General features: G+C 36.3%; 1 protein-coding gene across 1 annotated transcript; it reads left to right on the plus strand.

Annotated features, from left to right (window-relative positions):
• The first annotated feature begins 73 nt into the window (after positions 1–73).
• On the plus strand, positions 74–23,048 carry slc49a3 (solute carrier family 49 member 3). Its single transcript, XM_049474724.1, has 10 exons — positions 74–510; positions 7,779–7,937; positions 9,970–10,186; positions 10,288–10,364; positions 10,455–10,592; positions 11,946–12,062; positions 13,631–13,783; positions 13,976–14,133; positions 15,640–15,752; positions 19,735–23,048. The coding sequence occupies exons 1-10, from the start codon at positions 373–375 to the stop codon at positions 19,905–19,907; spliced, it is 1,443 nt and encodes a 480-aa protein (XP_049330681.1). The 5' UTR covers positions 74–372; the 3' UTR covers positions 19,908–23,048.
• Positions 23,049–24,891: the final 1,843 nt, after the last annotated feature.

Here is a 24,891-nt window from a genome sequence, read left to right on the forward strand (position 1 = left end):
CGTGCTCAAGCAGCAGCAGATCTGACTCAGTGGTCACGAGGGAAGGGCGTGGCTACCCCAGCGCACCTCCCATTCTCTAACTTTTGTTTTGTGCTCTCTATTTCTCTCTTTCTTCTTTCTCAGCCGGAGAGACAGAGTGCGGCTTAGCTCGGATCAGATCAAGCACTGGCGATTAATCGCAGCTACACTGTACTGAGTACTGAACCCGAGTACCGCGAGAGTGATTCGGAGAGTCGACTCGCCATGAACCGGCCGGGCACGAGGCTCTGTGGAGTGCGGGAGCTGTGAGCGGTTAGTAATGCTTCCTCCTGCGGGATAGACCTGTCTGTGGACCTGCTCGTGGACCTGCTCTCTGCGCCTCCAGCCTGACTCATGGATAATGGAGCGCTCCACACCCAGAACCGAGCAGAGCGCAGTCCGGCTCTGAGGAAAGCCGGCGAGTTCAGATCGTACAGGAGGAGATGGTTCATCCTGAGTGTCGCGTGCCTCCTCAACTGCTCCAACTCTATGGTAGGTCATTTTCTTTGACTCGATTAACCCGAATGGAGCTTCAGAAACTCTGGTTTAAGCCACTTTTAGCTAAATGTGTCATGTTTGTTTTTCTGAATGGGAAATCTAGCACTGTCAGCAGGCTTAATCCCAGCTGACCACCAACGTTTGATAGACGTTGATCCCTGTTGACAAATCCAGCTCAAGAGTAGCATTTCCTTCTAGCTCGTTTTACAGCTAGCAAATTTTTTATTAGTAGAACGTGTCCTGAATGTCACAGTTAACGTTATTAGAACGTTTTATCTGCGAAGTTTTTTGGATGTTCTTAAAACGTTTTTAATGTGATAAACGTTCTAGTAACGTTGTGATGCAAACCATTATTATGTCAAACGTTTTCAAAACGTTGATGAAGTGTTATTTCTGTAGCATTAAAGACTAACCTCCCTGGAACCTTTTAAATGTTGCAAACCGTTCTTATAAGGTTTTCTGTTGTTAATTTTTTTTAAAGTACTTAGAACGTTTTTATCAAACGTTTTTGAACGTTCAAACTTGTCAGAGCTGGGAACGCTATAAAATAAACGTTCTAATAACGTTGTGATGCAAACATCCCACCAACACGCCACCAACATCAGTAAACGTTAATTTCAGGTTGAAAGTTGGTCATGAGGTCAGACGACAAAAAATATATATCAGGATAACGTCTAATACTGTTACGTGTCTGCATGGATTATTATGTCACACATTTTCAGAACGTTCCTGTAACATTATTTCTGTAGCATTACAGACTAAACTTCCTAAAATATTTTCAAATGTTGCAATTAGTTTTAATAAAGTTCTCTGTTATAAAATAATACAGTTTACATTCTTAGAACCTTCAGTCTTTCAAGTTTTCATAGATGTTCATAGAACGTTTTCATTTAAACTTGTGAGAGCTGGGAACGCTTTGTAAGAAATGTAATAATAACATTGTGATACAAACCATTATTATGTTACATTTTTTCAGTTCCTGCTACGTTATTTCTGTAGCATTACAGACTAACCTGAACCTGAACCCTTTTTCAAATGTTGCAAACAGTTCTTATAATGTTATGTGTTATAAAAAATACAGTTAACATTCTTAGAACCCTTTATGGAACATGGAAGCCCTCATTCAAAAGAAGCAAGATTTTAGATGCTTAAATCCTTTTATTCAAAGACGGACATGTTTTGGCTAATGCCGTCCTCAATGGCCTTTCTTAGCATTACAGACTAACCTTCCTGTAACAGAACCTTTTCAAATGTTGCAAACAGTTCTTATAAAGTTCTCTGTTATAAGAAAAACATACCATATACCATACCATGTTGGCTATGCTGGTCCACTAACTTGATCTTGCTAGTCAACCAACATAGTCAGGTTTGGTCAGATCGATCATGCTTGTAGACCAATTAAACCATTGAAACATACACTGTGCTGGTCCAAAACTAAACTGGTCAACCAACTTAACCAGCTTGAGCTGGACATGCTGTTTCTTAGCAGTGATTTCTTTAAGACGAAAATTCAATATCCTAAATACCAAGCTCAGTTTGATATAGATCCAGCAAACACACACACAAACACACACACACACACACACTTGTTGTCATGATGGTGTCATGCCATTATCATTTGTAACACTACCTTTGTATATTTTTCCAATGAAATCATGTTCCATTATTCATTTTCTAAGAAAACACCCCTGCTGAAAAAAACTGTGTCCTGGTCAATCTGGTTAATCATTATCAACCTGACCATGCTTGATAACTAGTAGGGCCAGGTTTGTCCATGCTGTAGACCAGCAAGACCAAGCTGTTCATCCAGTATGACCAAACACATCTACATTGACTACAATGACCAGCATCTACGGTTGACCAGCATCACCAAGTGGGTTGACTGAGCTGGTTGAACAGCATGAGCAGCATGGCCAAGCATGACCAAAATCAAATGCAGCATGCATACATTCCTCACCTGGAAGATCAACATTTAAATCATGTTAACCATCAAAGACCAGCTTAGATTATCTAAAATGAACTACTAATTGACAAATATTCTGTTCATTGAAAGATTTTTTTAATGGAAACTAAAAGTGATTTTATATGAAGCCAGTGATATCTTATACAGAGTTAATGTTGCTTGGACCAACCCTGCTGAATTGACTGTGATAATCAGATCTGAATCAGTTCAAATTGCCATTTTAAGCTGCTTTTCAGCTGTGGGTTAAAGAACCAATCAGTGCACCACTTATCACACCAAGGGAATTGTGAGGGGTCAAACTAACATTATTGACCAGAACAAGACCTCAGTGTTAGTGTTTGACAAACTGAAGGAGACATTCTAGCTCTTCTACTGCTTTACTGTGACCAGTTGTATTTCAGAATATAATACAGCAGCAACAACACCAGAAATGCACCTTCGCCATCAGCTATTTTCATTTCTCTTTACGCATCTGGATAACCTCTTCATCTCTGTGCTCGAGAGCTTAATCAGTTCAGACCAGCTGCCTGGCTGAACGACAAACAGCTTTACAGCCAGAAAACTTCAAACTCCAAACTCTGGTCCAGGGAACCTGCAGCTCTGCTGACTCAACCTTTTAGCAAATTTCAAAGCCTTTCATGAGTGAGATCAGGGTAAACACTGTGCTCTGCAGTGCTGTGACCTTCTGTAACCTTCGATTGAGACCCATTTACTGTGTCAACCTTTTCATCAATATGGATCAATATGTTTTTTCTATGCAGCAAAAATAAGAAATGCTCAAAAAGGGGAAATAAATGAATGTATTGATGTTAATGGTTCCATTGTCAGATTATTGATTACAGTCTAGAGGTATAAAATAAAAAAAAAAAGAACAGAAAAACAAAAGCTCTGATTTCATAGTCTGCTGATTTATACACAGTAAATTAGTTTGGCTGCAGCCACACAGTGAATGCCAGCGTTAAATCAATACTATTAGTGATAATATAACACTGTGGGTGTTAAATATTAACACTCATAGTATTGATTTAACACTAAATGTGTTGATTTAACAGTGTGGCTGTAGCCAAAATACACAATATGTCCCATTTTTTGTGCTATTTTACAGCTACTTTAATAAGTTGCACCCATTGCTGACATTCTTAAATAAGCAAATACCTGGAATTATGGATTAATTGGTGTCAGTTTTACAGAATGACCACTACCACTTTTATTGATTAATGATTAATGATTATGGCAGCACCACATGATGTAAGTAATGAAGCAGAAACTTTAGTAAGTCAAACTGCGGGAGTGAATCATAGGGAGCACCTATGTTTCAATAAAAATATAGATATTTGACGCAGTGTATCGATAATGTATCACAATAAAAATGACCGTGATATCGAAATTCTGTTCCACCCCTACTTTGTATACAGGGTTGCCAAAATGCTGCTCTCATTATGCTCTGTCCAGACATCTAACAGTTTTAAAGATCTTCTTTTGATAAAATCCACTTTTTCTTGATCTTTGTGAAATACAATAGGTCTGTCTGTCAGTTGTATATGATACTGCATATGAAACTGTTCTTCAACCTCAATTGTCTACAGTAATAGCTAGTAAAAGAAAATGTTCAGAAAAAAGAGTTGATCAGGAAAAGCATTGTGTCTACATCAACCAGTGAGTTCATGGCCTTCCCCAACTTGGCTCGGGACCGCCCACAGGCAGCGCTAAACCTGGGCTACAGCAGAGCCGACACTGTCAGCTAAAGAGCTTACAGCTCTGTTTACAGCGGCTAGTTAGTGTTAGCTATCTTGTGTAAGTAATTGTAGGTTTAAATTGGATCTCCGGTGGATTATGTGTTTCACAGAGACCTTAAATGTACACTAGGTAGCACAATTTGACAGAACACCGGTCAAAGTGGGCGCCGTTCACGACGGATTTTATGATATAGAGCAGACTCTGGGGCTTTGATGTGGTGAAACTGCCCAAGCACCAAGGCCGTGTTTTCTGCTGAAGTGCTGTTAGGCAATTAGTGGTGATATCTTTGTATGCGTGTATGCATATTCATGAGCAAGAGCTGAAATCCTGTCTTTCTTCAGAGACCACTTATTCAGTTAACTAAAGCAGAGCTATACAGAAACACTGGAGCACTTTTTTCACACAAAAAAACAGCTCACATTGCATTCATACATACTAGAAACCGCAAATAACCATTTAAAAATGAATGAAAAAAGGATGGAATGCGACTTTTAAGTATTTATTACTGGTAATTGATGAAGAAACACTCATATACACTTACACAGTTAAACTTAAGGTATTTCAGACTACATTGTTTTGTAGGATTTGATTGGATTAATTCCTGCCCAGCATTTTCTGCTAATCTCTGCCTGATACCCATATCCATTTTCATATATGCCTAAGAAGATTATCATACTTATATTTTATACCCCTCAACTTTCAGCACCTGAACACAGGTCCAAACTTCAATTTCTCACAATCATAGCTGAGCTGGTCACTGAGTAATTCATTCATTCAGTAGTCAGAGTGTACATCACTTACTGTAAATTTGCATGCTGACTGAGAACTTGACTGTGTGTGTGTGTGTGTGTGTGAGTGATGGCACGAGTAAACAGTGGTGTTATTGTGGATTCATATCAGCTGACCAGAGTCCTACTCTTGGCAGCAGAAATTCAATATTTTGGAATGTCAACAAAAGCTATTGTTGTGTGAGGTCTCGTGCAGCTCTAACACTGAGCATGAGGACTGGTCATGATGCTTCAGCTCTAAATAAATAAAGTGTGTCAGGTCATGTGTGTGTGACATGTGCTTTCCCAGTTTCACATCATGTTTTTGGGATGTAAGAGTCTGACTTCCACCTTTCTTTGGTCTTCGTGATTCAGTTTTGAGGTCAAACTAGGATAATTCATAATGTTTTATTGATTTTGTACTGATGTTGTATTGTTATTTTAATGTTTTGTTATATGGTTACATTTGAAAAACAAGACATGAGTCATAAAGCTGATTCAGAGAGAGTAAACTGAGAGAGAACTGTCCAGGCGAGTGTTTTGTATGAGTGTAGGTGATAAAATATCCACAGATTTGGATTTAACAGTTGCCCACACACTAATCACAGAGAGAGATTTAGAACACAAGATATAAAGCTTTGGGGAAAAATAAGAGAAATAAGAGTTTCTTTGATTTTACCAAATTGAAAACCTCTAGAATATAATCAAGGGGAAGATGGATGATCTCAAGCCATCAAACCAAGCTGAACTGCTTGAATATTTGCACCAGGAGTAAAGGCATAAAGTTATCCAAAAGCAGCGTGTAAGACTGGTGAAGGAGAACATACTAAGATGCATGAAAACTATGATCCAGGGTTATTCCACCAAATATTGATTTCTGGAATCTTCTTTGAATTATTTGAGGTCTGAAAGCTCTGTATCTTTTTTATTTCAGCCAATTTCTCATTCTCTGCAAATTAGGGGTGTCACGATCTCGATATTTTATCGAAATCGAATCGAAATGAGGTCATGGTCTCGAGTATCGAAGTCAAAAAGAGGATCGACGATCCCTCCCGCGCGCGCTACGCAAATAGGGGGGGAGGGGGGGCAGGGGTTGGGCGCGCAGGTTTTGTATCTGTATCTAACGGAGGGGTGGGTGCGCGCAGGTGAGAGCGTGTGAACTCGCTGAAATGCGTGTGTCAGTGTGACTTGAGAACACGGACTATAGATCACAGTGAGGTGGATTAAAAATCTTAAACTTATAATTGACTACACCTGTTGCTTTCCATTGAATTAAAAAAACATCTTTCTCTCAGATAAAGTAAACACAAGCGTGTTTCTGACTAAAATAAAAGCTTTTCAGGAGAGATATAAGTTCTGTGTAAATATTTATAAGACAATACCTGACAAAATCTGTTTTAATGACGTTAATAAACATCACTGTGACAGCGGTAGTCACAGTTTCACCACATCACTTATCTAACCAACCTGTACTGATTTCTGCCCCCCAATAATGCTTTCAATAACCTCTAATAGCCTTTAATAGTCTTCAGTAGCCTTTAAAAGACTTACCTGGCGGCCGTGGTGTGTCCACTAAACTCCGTAGTTATAAACATCCTGAGGTTAGCAGCGCGCTAACTGACCTGTTTATAATGTAATCCGAGCAGTGCCTCCGTGTCGGCTGTTCTAACCTGCTGCTGTTAGCTGCTTGGGCTGAAAGATGAACTGTAGTGAGCTGTATTATCCGGTTAGTGGGGTTAAAACCTTTATTTGTTTACAGAAACAGTAAAAACGGACTGGCTGAGCTCTGTAGCCCGTGGCTGGGCTGTACTGAAGTAGTGACTGAGTGAAGAGAGCGGGGCTTGTGCTGCTGCTGCAGCTCCGACTAGTGGTTGGATGAAGAACTGCAGCTTCATGTAAGTGAGCAGTTTCACCAGCCATCCACACACAGCTCTGATAAACTGCTTGTTTTAATAGTGCACACTGTTGCTACCAAAAAAAGTCACTAGATGGCATTACCATATATATCTTAATAAATAATAATATTTATAATATTTATAATAATAATAATAAATATATTATTTAATTATATTTATTTATTTATTTTATGAGGCATAAAATAATAACAAGAAAAAAAAAAACAAGAAAATCGAGAATCGAATCGAATCGTGACCCTCAAATCGAAAATGAAATCGAATCGAGGATTTAGAGAATCGTGACACCCCTACTGCAAATAAATGCTCTAAATGACAATATTTTTATTTGGAATTTGGAAGCAATTTTGTCCGTAGTTTATAGATAAAACAGCATTGTTTATTTTACTTAAACATATACCTATAAATGGCAAAATCAGATAAACTGATTTGGAAACTGTAGTGGTCTCTTAATTTTTTTTTCAGAGCTGTATAATAGAACAAAAACATTGGAAACATTTTGATCTCAGACAAGCTTGCAAAGCCAAATTGGCAACTTTACAAGAGAAGGAAACATTTTAATCTTTCAGTGGAAATCAATGTAAAAAGATTTTATTATTTTGGGGAATTTCTCTTGGTCTATTGACAATAAAATTCTGATATAGCATAAATTACAACTACCAGATATCCATTTTGTAAAGTAAATTAAGTAAAGTTAAGTATGGCAAAATTAAAGATACAAGGTATTTTTGTCACAGTGATCCTATATAAATAATTGACGGTGCATGCAAGACTTTTAACTGACAAAAATATTAAATGTAAAATGAAAAAGTAAACTGATTTATTTATCTATGCATGTTACTGAATGACTAACTCTTATGTTGTTTGCATGTTGCTGTGTAGCAATGGCTGACCTTTGCTCCTGTGGCGGATCTGACAGCAGAGGGCCTGCATGTGTCTCTGGACCAGGTCAACTGGCTCTCACTCGTCTATATGGTGGTGGCCATTCCTCTCAGCCTCATATCAACATGGATGCTGGATACACTGGGACTGAGACTGACTGTAAGCAGAATAAATACATAAGTACAACACACACTTTCTTTCTAGACAACTGAATAGCAGGTACAGTTCAAGATACAGTGTTAATCTGATTCAATAACAAGAGCATTACATTAGCTAATTTGAAAACTGTGATCTCACAGTGTTCTGTGAATACAGACCAAAATTAACCACTAGAGAGAATATAGTTGTTAGAATTGGCTGTATACAGCTTTGGAAAAAAATAAAAGACCCCTTCAGTTTCTGAATCAGTTTGTCTGATTTTACTATTTATAGGTTTATGTTTGAGTAAAATAAATATTGTTGTTTTATTCTATAAACTACAGACAACATTTCTCCCAAATTCCAAATAAAAATATTGTCAAAGAAAACATGTTTATATTATAATCCTTTAAGAGTTCAGAAATCAATATTTGGTGAAATAACCCTGGTTTTTAATGACAGTTTTCATGCATCTTGACATGTTCTCCTCCACCAGTCTTACACACTGCTTTTGGTGTAAAAATTCAAGCAGTTCAGCTTGGTTTGATGGCTTGTGATCATCCATCTTCCTCTTGATTTTATTCCTGATGTTTTCAATTTGGTAAAATCAAAGAAACTTTGAAACCATTTTTAAGTGGTCTCTTGCTTATGAGACCCTACATCGTCATATGAGGACATTACATTTCTGCTTTTCTGCATTGCGATACTTAATTTCTTAAAACTTTGGCCCTTTGGCCTGGAGACAGCGCCCACACTATCTAGTGGTCACATGACAACGTTGCATTCAAATTATTGAAAACAAGTCAATCCCAGTCAAAAGTTTCTACAGCCAGTCCAGACAGAAACATGGACCATGTAAAACTTTATAGCAAAATCTTTGATGTGCTATAAACTTATACGCATTTGGTCATGCTTTCATAAAAATGATTTTGTTTTTTTTTAAGTATACTTCATAATATACAGTTCTGGGAAAAAATAAGAGCCCACTTAAAAAAATGAGGAGTTTCTTTGATATTACAAAATTGAAAACCTCTGGAATATAATCAAGAGGAAGGGGAGTGGCATAAGGAGTGGCATAATGTTATGCAAATGCAGTGTGTATGACTGGTGTAGGAGAACATGCCAAGATGCATGAAAACTGTGATTGAAAACCAGGGTTATTCCACCAAATATTGATTTCTGAACTCTTAAAACTTTATGAATATGAACTTGTTTCCTTTTCACTATTTGAGGTCTGAAAGCTCTGCATCTTTTTTGTTGTTTCAGCTGTTTCTCATTTTCTGCAAATAAATGCTCTAAATTACAATATTATTATTTGTATTTTTTAAGAAATGTTGTCTGTAGTTTATAAAATAATAATAAGAATGCTCATTTTACCTAAACATATACTTAAATAAATAGCAAAATCAGAGAAACTGATTCAGAAACTGAATAACTTTTTTCAGAGCTGTATGCTTTGGGAGTAACCTGAAGATGGGTGAAACAATATTGCATGAGCAGCAGAACATCTAGAGCCATTCAGACCTTCAGCGATTAGTATACTACACCTTTAAACACACCTTCCTCCACTCAGCAGCCAATTAGCAAGGCCTGTGTGAGCTGAATACAGTGTTAATAGAGGGAAGACACTAATATACTGTATTAACACCCTTGGAATAATAGAAGAGTTGGTCTAATCCATTGAAAGATTTCCAGTGATTATAAGACAAGAAGATTAGTATTAATGACATTTGTTATTTTTATTTAGATCAAAGATTTAGGTTATAGTCACTGTCCAAACAAAATATGTACTGGAAACCTTTGGTTTACTCTAAGCAAAAATAGATCCATATAGTCCTGAAAAAAGGGCACATTGTCCCTTTTGGTGTTATACACCACCATCAAAAGGTTTTCCACCAATCCAAATAAACCATTGACTAGCTCAAGGATCATTTACATGACAAAGAACCATCTCCTTCATCTCATTCACTAAAGAACCATTGAAGAACCCTTTGTTGGTAAGAGTCTACCTGAATGAGCAGGTTTCTGAGTGTGTATGTTCTTGTTTACGCAGCTGATCTTGGGGTCCTGGCTCAACATGGTTGGCAGTGTAATGAGAGTGGTGGGAGTTCTCAGCTTTGTCCCAGGGTGGGCCCTGTTCCCAGTGGTGATGGCAGGGCAGACTCTGGGGGCTGTGGCTCAGCCTCTGGTGATCTTCTCCCCCACCAAACTGGCAGCACTTTGGTTTCCTGACAATCAGCGTGCTACTGCTAACATGATCGCCTCAATGTGTGAGTCTCCTAATACCCGTTTATTTAGTGTTCTGAAAAAGTTAAATTTAAACTATAGTGTTAAACTAAATGAACAGAAATGTGCTTTATTTGTTTTTTAGCAAATCCCCTTGGCCTGCTGTTTGCTAACATCCTCTCTCCGCTCATCATCAGTAAGACCAGCAATCTTTTTATACTGGTAAGATGTAAATGAGTGGTCATTAATGTCTCAGCTTGTGTGACACACTGTATGCATTATACTCTCTGACACACTCTGTCACTGTTACAGCTCCTTACATACGCTATACCTGCCATCGTGGTCTGTTTCCTAGCAACAGTGGGCATCCGGGAGAGTGTGCCCCCTACGCCCCCCTCAGCTGGTGCAGAGACATCCAGCTCGGAGCCTTTCTTCCAGGGCATTAAACTGGTTTGTAATACATACACACATGCATATATATATATACACATTAAAAACTTGTCATGGTCAGGGCTCCAAGTGGCCAAACGGATCACTATGAGATCGCCTGTTCGAATCCTGTTTATGTAGCTCGCCATCAGCTACCGGAGCCCTGAGAGAGCACAATTGTTCCTGCTCTCTCTCTCCACATCAATCCAAAGGGTGATGTCGCTCAGGACGAGGCGTCTGTGAGCGGATGTATCAGAACCGAGTTGCTGTGCTCTTACCTGGAAGCTTGCTGTGATGATGCTCAGCAATGCTGCATCAGCAGCAGCTCGAAAAGAAGTGGTGGCTGACTTCACATGTATCGGAGGAGGCATGTGTTAGTCTTCATCCTTCTGGTGTTGGGGCATCACTAGTAATAGGGGGAGTCCTAATGAGTGGGTTGGGTAATTGGCTGTGTAAATTGGGAAAATATTGTGTTAAAATTTCATTATAAATGAACTATGACAGAAAAGAATTATCAGAATTATTATAAATGATTAGGTTAAATGTACAATTTTGAATATGCAATGTACAATTTTGTTCTGATAGCAACATTATTTTACATATAACATGTATATTGAAATGCCAAATGGCATGAGATATCAATCTGTATACGTTGTGAGGTGTTACCATGTGAATTATAACCTGATGGAGGGCATTTTTCAATCCACGGTGACACATCTGTGCCATAAGTATCATAGAAAGCATTTTTTTTTAATTATTGGAAGAAAGAATCTTAAATTAAAATGTTAATGTACAATTTTGTTCAGAAAGCAACATTGAATTTTAAATTACGTTATATTACATGTATACTGACATGCCAAAATCAACCATCCACTATCAACCATATCTATGAAAACACCCACACCTGTATAAGTTGTGAGGTGTTACCTTGTGAGTGAGGTTAATCACTGGTTACCATGTTCATGACAAAGCAGTGTGAACTTTAACCTGATGGAGGACCGATAGCAGGATCAGATTTTCCATTTACCAAAGTTGTGTGAAATTTAACATTCCTTAACCCACAGTGAAACATTTGTACTGTAAATACGTCATAGAATGCATTACCACCCACAGTGGACAGTGCAGTGGGTGATAATGATTGCTACCGGCGGCATCTGGCTAGAATTGTCCGTGTGAACAGACAAGTCCCTAGCAGAAATCACATCCACAGTCAGTTCAGAAAGCCCCACATGTATATATCCAGTTCTTTAGGTCCATTAAGGCATGCAACAAGTTATTTTTCCATGATATGTCTCATGTCAGTATATAGAGTATTGCTTAGATCAAAGTACTCTCATCACCTAACGGAGGAGTCTCTGTGTGGTTGTCCTGCAGTTGATGAAGAACAAGGCCTATCTAATCCTGCTGGTGTGTTTCGGCTCAGGCATCGCCATCTTCACCTGCTTCTTCACTCTGCTGGAGCAGATCCTGTGTATTAAAGGCTACACCAATGTAAGTTCTCAGTTCTGGCAGCATAAATTACCTACAAGCACGGTTAAACGATCAAGAGTCAAATGGTTGCACTTGTAAACCTTTTTTTTTTCAATTCAAAAGAGTGCCTGGATATATTTGTGCATAATGTGTATAGATACTTTGCAAACATTATTATATTATATATTATAGTATATATGGTATATATTTGTGTCTCACTTTATCCACTGCATCTACTGACCTGCTCATTTTTTAAATAAACAAATGGTTGTTCAAAAAATATAAAAAAAATACACAAAGACAAAAATATACAAAGTACTATAACAATCTAAAAATAATAAACATAATTAAGTGGAACTGAGATTTAAGATTCAAGGGGAAAAAAAAGAAATATATATAGTTGTAGTTTAAAAAAAGGAAGGCTGGGCTGCAAATGTCAAAATTTGCAAAACTATGGTCAAAATGGACAATTTACATGAAGAATGAAAGACCAGATTTCATTGAAACTACTACCCAGAAAACTATTTTATTTCTTTTTTTATCGTTTTTTCTTCATTTTTATTGCACAATAGTTTAAGGCATCCTCAGTGTTAGTAGTTCCTTGTTCTGTATACGTAATTTCTATGTTGAAGGCACACAAATGTGATAATTGTGATATCAGAAGTGATAACAAAAAAAAGAAAAAATGTATATTTGTGAATGTCAATTCTTGGAAATACACACTGAAAAAATGAAGAATTACAAAAAAAAAGGAAGGCTGTTACAAAAACGTTCTAAAATGGTCGACAGTATCTATTGATAATATCTGTAATATATGTTACAAATATTATATCTTAGCCAGTCTAACTTCAGTGTGAAGTCAGTGGAGGTTCCTGAACTGTACTGACTCAAGCTGGGCACAGGAGGTTGTGGAAAGGGCACCAGATGTCTGTCAGTGAGGAGTTTTCTCAGCTCAGTTGGACCTGGTCTGTGCTGCTGTGCAGAAACAGGGTGTAGTTTAGCTTGGAGGTGAGGATAATTCAAAATAAAAAACAGGTTTCACTTCTGTAAGACGCCGGACCTTTCTGGTGATGCCTGTTCGATTTCCTGTGTTGATAGATGTGTTAAAATCAGTGTGACCAATCAGAGCTGAGCAGCGGAGCTGTATTATCATGACTGCAGACTGATTTCCTACTAAAAGTGATTGTTTAAAAGACAGCCCTTCCAAGAACCTGCCCTACCTCAGCTGCAGATGTTAGATTCTAGATTTTAGAATGCAAATGTCCTTATCAGTTTATTCTTAGTGTTCTAGTTAGGTGGTGATTTAAAGCATGTTCTAGCCTTCCTATCCTCTCATTGCTTGTAGCATTGTGGGTGTAAGGGAGAGTCCTTGATAGTGAGTGAGAGCTAAAAAATATATATAATATGGCTATATATAATAGTAAATTGTGGAGATATAAACCTGCCTTATAAACAGTCGCAACAGTGAGGCATAGTGTTTAAAAAAATGTTGTTTTAAAAAGATAAAAGGCAAGAGTTTGCGCATAACCTACTTAATGTCATACCTGCAGATAGAATACTATATCTGTATCATGTGTTTGTAATGGCAGGATTTTGCTGGAGTGTGTGGAGCTCTCTTCATCGTGTTTGGGGTGATCGGTGCTGCCTTTCTAGGCCTTTTCGTGGACAAGACAAAGAAGTTTACAGAGGCCACCAAGATAAACATATGCCTTACATCTCTGGCCTGCACTGCATTTGCTGTGGTAAGTACAATAATCAGATGTCTGATGCTTTTAAAACAAGGGTGTCTAATCATTTCTGCATGAGACCAGAGGAAGATCTGTGTGAAATTGTCTGCATAAAAAACAGGGTTTTCTCTGTCAGACTGCAGATCAGACAGCCCTGTTTTAGACACTGAGTTTCTCTTTGATTAATGTATTCTCTGTATTTACCAGGTTACTCAGATGAGGGATCAGAAAGCTCTGATTGGTGTAGTTTGTGCTCTTTTTGGCTTATTTGGATTCTCCATCTATCCGGTTTCGATGGAGCTGTCGGTAGAGTGCTCCTATCCAGTCGGAGAGGCAACGTCAGCTGGTCTCATCTTTATTTCAGGGTATACCGTTTGATCTATACATCATACTATACATTGTTACTTTTGTGAGAAAACATACAAGTGAAGCAAATTGTTTTTAAACATTTTGTCATGAATATGGATGAATTTGAATATGGCGGTCGTCATTGTCATTGTCTCAGTTTCAGAACATACGGATCATTAGAAAAGCTTCAAAATTACATAAAATAAAATCTGACAATTTACATTGACTTCTATTAAAATTTCAGAAGAATTAGCCCTTTCCTCTGTAAATAAATATGCTGTTTTTACATCACAGAAGGCATTACCACCCACAGTAGACAGTGCAGTGGGTGGTAACGATCCTGACCTTCAGCATCAGGCCAGAATTTTCTGTGCAAACAGACAAGCAACACTACCACCTCCCATGCAGGCTGGATATAATTTCTTCCAAAGGTCCTGCCCATTAGCAGGTGGCATATCAGTGTATAGTTATCATTAAAATTATGAATTGATATGATCTTATTGATATCAAACAGTATCCAATCTATAGATTTCATAGAAGTTCCTGTAATGCTCACAAGTAATTAGTGTATATGTATTATTATAAGGCTCTCTAATGCTCATATTTGACATTTTGTAACTGAGTAAGACTAAGATAGTATATGTATTGCATTTTTTGTAAATTTACAGTATCTAAATGTAGTCCATACATAATAAAGTGTTCACAAAATACATATACAGTACAAGTTTGGACACACCCTAAATTTTGTGTTTTTTCATTATTTTAAAATGCATTGTAGGTTAATACTAACATCATCCAAACTATGACGAAAAACTAAAATATTAAATAAAACAGAATATGTTTTATATTATTTTAGATTCTTCAAAGTAGCACCTCTTGCCTAGATTAAAGCTTTGCACACCTTTGCTGGATTTTCTCATTCAGACATTTATTTAACAGCTGAATAGTTAATTACTTGAATCTCTTGTCCTCTTAAAGTGTTTAAGAGCACCAGTTGTAAAGTTGTGAAGAGGTACAGGTATACAATGAATAGCCCTATTTAAGTAATGTTCTAATCCATTTTATGCCAAGTGAAGAGACTTAGTGAAGAAAAATATTGTAAGAAATGAAGATCGGTCAATTTTCACATTTCAAGAACTTTAAAAGTATTCTCAAGTGCAGTCACGTAATGATGAAACTGGCTCTCAGCATGACCAGCAATGGAAGAGCAAGAGCTCCCTCTGTTACACAGGATAAGTATATCAGAGTTACCAGCCCCCCAGATAGGATCACCTATAGTATTTTGTTTTTTTCTTTTACACTTTCTAAGTTACTACATGATTCCGTCTGTGTTCCTTTGTAGTTGGATAATGTCAGTATTCATTTACAATGAAGAAAAATATGATTAATACTTTGAATGAGAAGATGTGTCCATACTTTTGAGGCTGATATGAGAGTACTGCAGTACAGATCTAGACTTTCTAGCACATAGAGTTTTTGGCCGTCTCAGTAAAGCTATTTACTCTTTATTGTGAATTTATTAGGCAGATCCAGTCTATTATCTACACTGAGATCTTGCAAGCTCTGACCAAGAAGCTGGCAGACTCTCCTGGCTCCATGTGTGCTGCTGGTGGCGATGACAACTTGAGCTGGAAGGGTGAGTGCACAATACCGTCATCGTAAAGCATCTCTTAATGTGTCTGGCCTGTAGAGAACGGGGTAAAATTGAGTAGAAAAGTAAGGAAACAGCAAAAAAAAATCAGTATACACTGGCTTGAACAACAAATTTTCATACCCCTTAAACTTTCCCATATTTTGTCACATAACAACCACATGCATAAATATCATGTATCATTTCATTGGAATTTAATGTAAAATACAGACACAAAGTGGTATATTTATATATAATTGTCAAGTGGAAAGAAAATTATGCATGATTCAAAACATTTTTACAAAAAAAATGAAAAGTGTGGTGTAAAAGTGCAAAAGTATTCAGCCCACCCAAGTCAATACATTGTGGAACCACCCTTTACTGCAGTTACAGCTGCAAGTCTTTTCGGGTATGTATCCACCAGCTTTGCACATCTAGTGACTGAAATATTTGCCCATTCTTCTTTGTAAACAGCTCAAGCTCAGTCAGATTAGAAGAAGAGCGTCTGTGAACAGCAGTTTTCAGATCTTGCCGCCAGTTCTCGATTGGGTTTAGGTATAGGCTTCGATTGGGCCCTTCTAATACTGAGCTGTAGATCTCTGCGTTTCGTCCAGAGTCACCATGGGCCTGTTGGCTGAATTTCTGCTCAGTGCTCTTCTTGTTTGGCCTGTAAGTTTAGGTGGACGGCCTTTTCTTGGTGGTTTTACAGTTGGTCCATACTCTTTCTATTTCCGAATAATAGATTGACCAGTGCTCCATGAGATGTTCACAACTTGGGACATCTTTTTATTGCCTCAATATCTGCTTTAAACTTCTCCACAACCATATTGGACTTCATGATGATGTTGTTTATTCCCCAGTATTCTCTTAACCGATCTCTGAGGCAGTCGCAGAGCAGCTGTATTTGTACTGAGATTAGATTACACACAGGTTGACACTTTTTAGTCACTAGCAGTCATTAGGCAACTTCTGAATGCCATTGGTTCAATAATAATTTTGCACACCACACTTCAGTTTTTTATTTGTAAGAAATGTTTTGTATCATGCTTAACTTTCTTTCAGCTTCACAATTATAATCCACTTTATTTTTTTTCTATTACATTTCAATGGAATATATTTGTGTTTGTGGTTGTAATGTGACAAAATATGGAATATGGAGTTCAGGGGGTATGAATACTTTTGCAAGCCACAGTATGTTGAGTTGCTGAAATGTACAAATCGCAGGCTGCTTTAGTGTGAGCCTTAGAAACAGCGTGTTAATATCACTACCTCTTCATTAAAACCACAAATGAGTGGAATTCACAGCTCGGGGTGTTCGGGGTGTGAGCTCATTTACAGGCAGTTTCCTAAGCAGTGGCTCAGCAAGTAGGCTTAACGTGAACCCCCTAACCACAGCAGGGCCGACGTTAAATACAAAATACCTCCGAATAATAGTCCCAATACAGCGGCAGCCCCCCCAGCCCCACCCTCCACTCATCTGTATTAGCCTGTATTAGCATATGAAAGGTAGGTCCACAAAAGATCACACCTCAGCCACTCTTGGAGACTAGTCACACATAAGCTCAGTTGTCAGTATGTTAAACTGGAGAACTTTACACTTAAAAAAAAACAGATTTACACCATTTTCTCCCATTACTCTTATATTATTGATCATTTAGTGTGTAGTTTACTGCACTGAAACTGCAGTTTAGCCTGTGTTTCTAACAGATAATAGACCCTGATACCCAACATTATATAAGGACTGAGTAAACTGTGTGCCTTATCACAGGATCTGAGATGGCCCCATCCTGCTGTCTGCCTATTTGCTCCCCCAATCCAGCTGTCTACTTCTCTGCTGCCTGCTTTAATGCTTAATGAGTAACATACAAACATTATCTTACAAATATTATACTCTACAAAGTCATTTTAAACAGAGTTTATCATATTATATATTATTATTATTAACCCGTTTAGAGCCCATCCATTACTTAATGGACATCATGTATTTTTTTCCTTTTTTGGTTATTATTCACTGGCAACTAAAACCCCCAAATTTTAAAGTACATATGTTTATTACTTTTAAGTAATTGTAAATAATATTTACAGTGACATTCGGTATTTATTTAGGCAAAAAACTCTACGAAAGCTGTAATTAATTTATTAATTAACGTTATTATTCTTATTATAAAGTGATATGCTGTGATCTTTCTGTAATTTTATAACCCTTTACTGACAACTTTAACTGTTAACTTGCTGTAAAGATTTACAAGAAACTTTTAATAGTGCAAAATAGCAGCGTTGGGCACGCTACTTTGAAAAAGTAATTAGTTATAGTTACTAGACCTGATCTTCACTCGTAACTGTGACACCGACTCTTTAACTGTCACTCCTCTACACCTCTCAGACCACTTCTTCATGCAACTCAACGTTCGCATTTCGAAAAAACCCACAGCTACTCCTACTATGGTCTCGTTCCGCCGAAATCTTCGAGATCTCCCAGCAGACCAGTTCTCCTCGCTGGTGACTGACAATATCAATCATTTTCATCACTCAATGTTAATGATGCCACTGATACTCTTTGCTCCACATTAAGCTCCTGTTTGGACGACCTGTGTCCTCAAACATCTCGAGCCATTAAACCAAGCAAACCGCAGCCATGGCTCAAAAATGACACGCTCAGGGAACTACGCTCCAAACTCCGAGCTGCTGAAAGAAAATGGCAAAAAAAGCAAAACCAGACAGACTCCTGCAAAACCTTCTATTCAACACAACTTTGCCATAACCATCGACTCTCTCTCTATCTCACCGACAAAGGTTGCTAGGAACCTGGGTGTCATGATTGATGACCAGCTTCTCTTCACGCACCATGTGGCCTCAGTTGCTCGATCCTGTCGCTTTGCGCTTTACAACACAACAGGCCACCCAACTCCTGGTACAAGCTGTGGTAATCTCACGCCTCGACTACTGCAATGCCGTACTAACTGGCCTCCCGGCATTGCAGTAGTCTAGGCGTGAGATTTTTGGTTGGTCTTCAACCAACCAAAACGGGCACATGTCACTCCGCTGCTCATTGAGCTCCACTGGCTACCGGTTGCTGCTCGCATCAAATTCAAAGTGCTTACAATCACCTACAAGGTGATGACAGTACAGGCTCCTTCCTACCTGCACTCGCTCCTGAAGGCTTACACTACCTCCTGGCCGCTGCGCTCCTCCAGTGAACGTCGCCTCGCTTTGCCAAACATTCACACAAAGCAATCCAGACTGTTCTCATACACAGTTCCCCAATGGTGGAACAAACTACCTTCCACTACCAGATCAGGAGAATCTCTCGCTATCTTTAAGAAACTCCTGAAGACAGAGCTCTTCAAAGAGCACTTACTCTCCTAACACCTCTAACAAACTAACTAATTCTAACCTCATCTCCTTCTTCCTCTTCTCTACTCCTCTATCCCATTATTTCCCTCTGACCTCCTTAAGGCCCTATCTATAGATGCTTTATTTTTAACTTCTATTATTTTTGTACTTCAATATTGTAAGTCGCTTTGGACAAAAGCGTCTGCCAAATGTAATGTAATGTAATGTAAAAACAACTCTAACAATTTATACCTGATTTTCACACAGTTTGGGGCAGAGATGTAGTATTATGCTCTTTAGTAAAGACAGACATATGGTATGGCATATTAATAAGTGTATAAATAAATTCTATTAATTGTATATAATATGTTTTACTACACCCAAAGTCAATATAACAAAGGATTTATTTGCTATTAAAGCAGTTAATGCATCATTTCCACCTCTCTGCTCTGTGTAATGAGAGTGAGAGTGTGTGTGAGTAGAGCAGTAGTGAAGAGGGGAAGAGAACAGGCTGGGATTAAGATTTCTGCTGGGTGGTATTTGGTCAGACGTGTCTTGATAATGATAGTGTTGGGCAGAGGTCCAGCCATTGATTTGTCTCCTCACGCTCTCTTTTTTTATCTCTACCTGCTCACACACACACACACACACACAGTGCCGGTGCTGGTGATGGCAGGGCTGTGCTGCGCGTCCGCCTGCTGCTTCGTGATCTTCTTCCACACAGACTACAGACGACTTCGTGCAGAGGCTGACGCGGCCGCAGACGCATCACGCACAGAGACCGAGCAGATGTTGAGAAGAGAGGCAGACGACTACATGGACACATGACCTCCAGCACGGAGCAGCTGGACACACAGCAATACTAACCACTGACTCACTGTGTACTGTAACAATGATGGCCATGTCCTGACGTCTGCCTGCTGGCTTTTAAAGGAACTCTCAGACTGGACTTGACAAAGCCTTTCTGGTGGTGTATCAGCAGGTCAACAGGTGGGAGGGGCTTTAAAAAAAGAAACTGTTTAGGGTTAGTTTTTTAAACTATGGAACCACTAACGTGATATGTAAAAAAAAAAAAGTGTGGCCATACCTTATTAAGGCATGGGAACGAGATAATTAACGAGTTAAATCTAGCCGGAGAATAATAAAATTTGCTATTCTGTAAATGAATGCCCATAGAGAAGAAGACTGAATATCACATCAAAGCTCCAAAGGATAATCATTTTTGTAAAGGAAATGGAGAGTAAATTGGTTTCTTTCTTTTTTTTTATCTTAGAATGAATTACGATGATATTTTGGAGTCTCTTGAAGTGAAACATGTCATAATTCTAAGTAAAAGACACTTAATTCTCATACTAAAAGCTCACAGGCTTAACCTTGCTCAGGTGCTGGCTTTGTTGGCTATGAAAAAAAGGCTGTGGGCACGCCTTAATGGCTACGATTTAATTAACTCGTTCCCATGCCTTAATAAGTCGTAGCCACGCCTTAATGATCTCGTTCTCACGCCTGGTGTGGCCACGCATTTTTTTTTTTTTTTTTTTTACATAATGGCTCCGTATTAAACACTTGCAGTAACAGACACTTCCTACATATCAGAGAGACATGGACAGTGTGGACATGCATGTCTTTTGGTTTGGTCAAACACTAGATGGCGTCCCTGAGCCAAAATAGAGAAGTTTGTGTGCTGTAATTTGTAAATGTGTTACATTTGACTTATTTTCTTAATCTTTCCCTTCTTTCTACATTGTCATTTCCATTCATCTCATATAACAAATAATCTAGCTTATTATTGATCAGATGATTATTATGGTCTTTTTGAGCTAGAGTAGATGTATTGAGTAGTTGAATTAATGCAGGGCAGAATGTTCAGTTCTCAGGACTGGTTTCAGGACAACCAGCAATCAGTAGATTCTGTGTTTCAGGCCCCTGATCACACCTGGCATTAACATCCCAACATCCTGAGTAATCAACCACAAAACGCATAACCATACAAACCTGCTGTTTTAAATGCAGCTCCTGTAATCAGCTTTGATCAGAAATCTCTTATCATCTGTGCTGGATGAGAAGCTATTTTATTAAACGTGAGAAGATGAAACTCAGAGATGTGGATCCGGACGGGACTAAAATTCCCAGAGGACCACAGAGTTCAGTGAAAAATAGTAGATAATTCAGCCTGTAATTTTCTCAGAGGATGTCTGAGAAAAACAAATACATGGTCGTTCCAGACGGGAATAAAATTACAGAGGACCCCCCATAAAAGAAAAAATTACCTCAGGACCAGAGGTGTAAAAAGTACTGACAAATTGTAATTGTGTAAGATTACCTTTACTTTGCTAAAATTCTACTCAAGTAAAAGTAAAAGTACTCATCTAAAAATCTACTCGAGTAAAAGGAAAAAAGTACTCAATTTAAAATGTACTTAGAGTAAAAGTTACGTAGTTTCTTTTAATTATTTGATGTAAAAAAGTACAACAAATCATAAATTAATCATTTTTAATGAACTATTATTCCACATAATAATTTGGACTTTTCAGGCAGTATTTGTTTTACAGGTCATTATTAATTTTTAACTTGCCATTGCTATGCTTTAACTGCTATTTACATGTTTTTAACATTTCAAGCAGATTGTTTAATGATGAAAATACTTACCACCACATACTTTCACAGGTTTGAGGTGGAAGTTTTGGAAGCTGACAGCTCTGTCCAGCGTATTGCCTCATTATTCCATGCGCGAGCATCCGTGCCAATTTTTTCCCAGCATTTAATTATTATTTTAAAAGTAAAATTACCTATTTTAAAAACTACTTTAAAAATAACAAATTACTCATAAAATCTACTCAATTACAGTAACTTGAGTAAATGTAATTAATTACTTTCCACCGCTGCCCAGGACCCCCTGAGAAACTAACCCTGTCCAGATAGGGCTTTATTTTAGCCTTATCGAGAGAGTTTCTTTAAAAGACAGGCAATAGCATCATGTGTACAGGTTTCTCACGATTTTTGTTTGTTTTTGTTTAATTTGTTCATTCAGATACTAAGTGTACTTAAACACAAAAGCCTCAACATTCCAAAAATAATATATATATATATATAATATGTTTAGTTCCTTGTACTAATATGAACATGTACTGTATATTTTTAATTAGGAGTATTTAATAATAATGGTACAATAATAGTTTTTTTTTGTAGTGAATACTAAAGCAGATTATACACTAGCAGATTTATCAGATCGTACAAGATCTATGCATTCTGCAGCTGTCTTCAGTCATTCTTATAGACAGCGCAGTCTAGTGCACTTAAAGCTGGAGTAGGTGATTCTGTAGAATCCAGGAAGTGTAGGATAGTTTTTTGGGGCAGAAATAAAACTAAACAAAACAAAAAAATATATATGTTTCTTTTTAAAACCATATTCATGACAAGAGAGTTGAAATAAGGTGATTAAATGCTTATTTTACAGGTCTATGGTTTCAACAGATAATTATGTTTATTTAATTTTTAATTGTCAGAACAGTTTATTGATTGTTTTGAGAGATGTAACAAAATATAAAAATGTTATATACAATAAATTAAATATTCCAGCTTTAATCTGATTTATACAGCAGGTACTTTTTCAACACAGTTACCAATATGTTAAGTAAAAGCTACAGATGAAAACAGGCCATGTTTCAAATGTGAATACATTGTTGATATTTGAATAATGAATTTAAAATAGTTCTACCATCTACTTTAACGGGTCTCAAACTAGTGTAGAATTGTGTTTGATAAGTTTAACACTTTTCTGTTTTACAACTTTGCCTTGGTTTCTCATAATTCCTGATTTTACAGTGTTTATGTTGATGTATGTTTCTTTTACTTCAGTAACTAGAATATATTTTGCAAATATGTCATGCACCCATTGAGAACCCTAGTGGTTCTTTATCAAACCTGACAGTTACCTGAGCTACAGGTTAATAAACAGTTTTAATCCAGAAAGTTTCAGAGACGATTCAGACACCACTCTATGATGCCAGTAAACATGTTTGCAACAGATATAATGATGGTTAAATGTTTTATTTGTAGATAACTAATCATGCACTAATTTGGTGAAGGCACACCCATTTTGATTAATTCATTCTAAAGTGTCAAAGACGTAAATAAAACTATGTGCAATATCTAAGTGAAAATATTAGACGATTTTTAGAATACATGTTTTTGCCTTAATAAAAAAATTGTCATGCTACTGTACCAGTTATTGTTTTTGTTTTTTTTTTAGGTCAGATGGATCTCTGGCAGTTTAATCACTCGTTTTTCTGGTTTGTTCATCTTTAGGTATTTAGAAATACAGATTTTACACATAGTTCATGCACAAGTGTAATAAAACCATCTACACTTATGTGTTATCACTAAGATCGCTGTACACCACCTGCTGGTCTGACATATGCATTGCAATTTATCTTTAAAATAAGAAAACATATCTTAAGGAAACTCATCTAAACCCTTGTGGAAAAAAAGTATATTTCATTTATGTTGAAATATGTCTGTACTTAAGTTATGTTATTTTAGAACCACTAATTTGTACCTAATTACTACTTGTTTGTAATTAAATTATATAAACTTGCACTAAATTTATACTAAGTATACTAGTCGAATGTTATTTTTGCTACAATTTTTTTTATAATTTAAGTGTATTTGTGTGAACATTAAAAACATGTTAAAAATGTGATTAAAGCATACATTTAACATCAAATACATTTTTAGAAATTTACATAAACTGGTAAAAAAGCAAGGTATCTAATTGCAAGCATTATATGTTAAACACAACAGGTAAAGTTTTGACTTCTAGATTTAACACTTTAAAAGGTTCATCAGCACAGTTTTAGTTAGTCTGAACAACATAAAATTAATGTTTTGCTTGCATATTTCACAGTTTTATTGCAGAAATATAGATAGACCCATGAAACCCATTTAGGAAAATCATAATTTATCATAAAAAGCATAGTTTTATTAAATAATTCTAAGTATAGGTTTTTTTATTAAGGATATCACCAGTACAAAATGAGCACATCCAATAAAGTTCTGTTTCAAAGTATACCGAAATACAGGTTAAGTAAGTAAAAATGTAATTATAAGGATAAAAAGTATACTTTATTATTGGAAAATAATTAAAGTACATTATTATATTTATTTAAATGTATGACTTTTTCACAAGGGAAATAAAACCTATACCTATACCTATATATATATACATATATATATATATACATATACACACATACACTATATATATATATACACATACACATATATATATATACATATACACACATACACAATATATATAAATATATATAAATATATATATATAAATATAAATATATATATATATTTATATATATATTTATATATATATATATATATAAATATATATATATATTATATATATATATATATATAATATATATATATATTATATATATATATATATGTTTATATATATATATAAATATATATTATATATATATATATAAATATATATATATATACTATATATATATATATATATATATAATAATATATATAGTATATATAAATATATATATATATAGTAAATATATATATATATATAAATATATATATATATAATATATAAATATATATATATATATATATATAAATAATATATATATATATATATAATATAATATATATATATATATATATATATATATATATATAAATATATATATTATATATAAATATATATATATATATAAATATATATATATATATATATAAATATATATATATATATATATATATAAATATATATATATAT

This window comes from Astyanax mexicanus, chromosome 2, assembly GCF_023375975.1.
Source record: "Astyanax mexicanus isolate ESR-SI-001 chromosome 2, AstMex3_surface, whole genome shotgun sequence".
Classification (NCBI taxonomy): Eukaryota; Metazoa; Chordata; class Actinopteri; order Characiformes; family Acestrorhamphidae; genus Astyanax; species Astyanax mexicanus.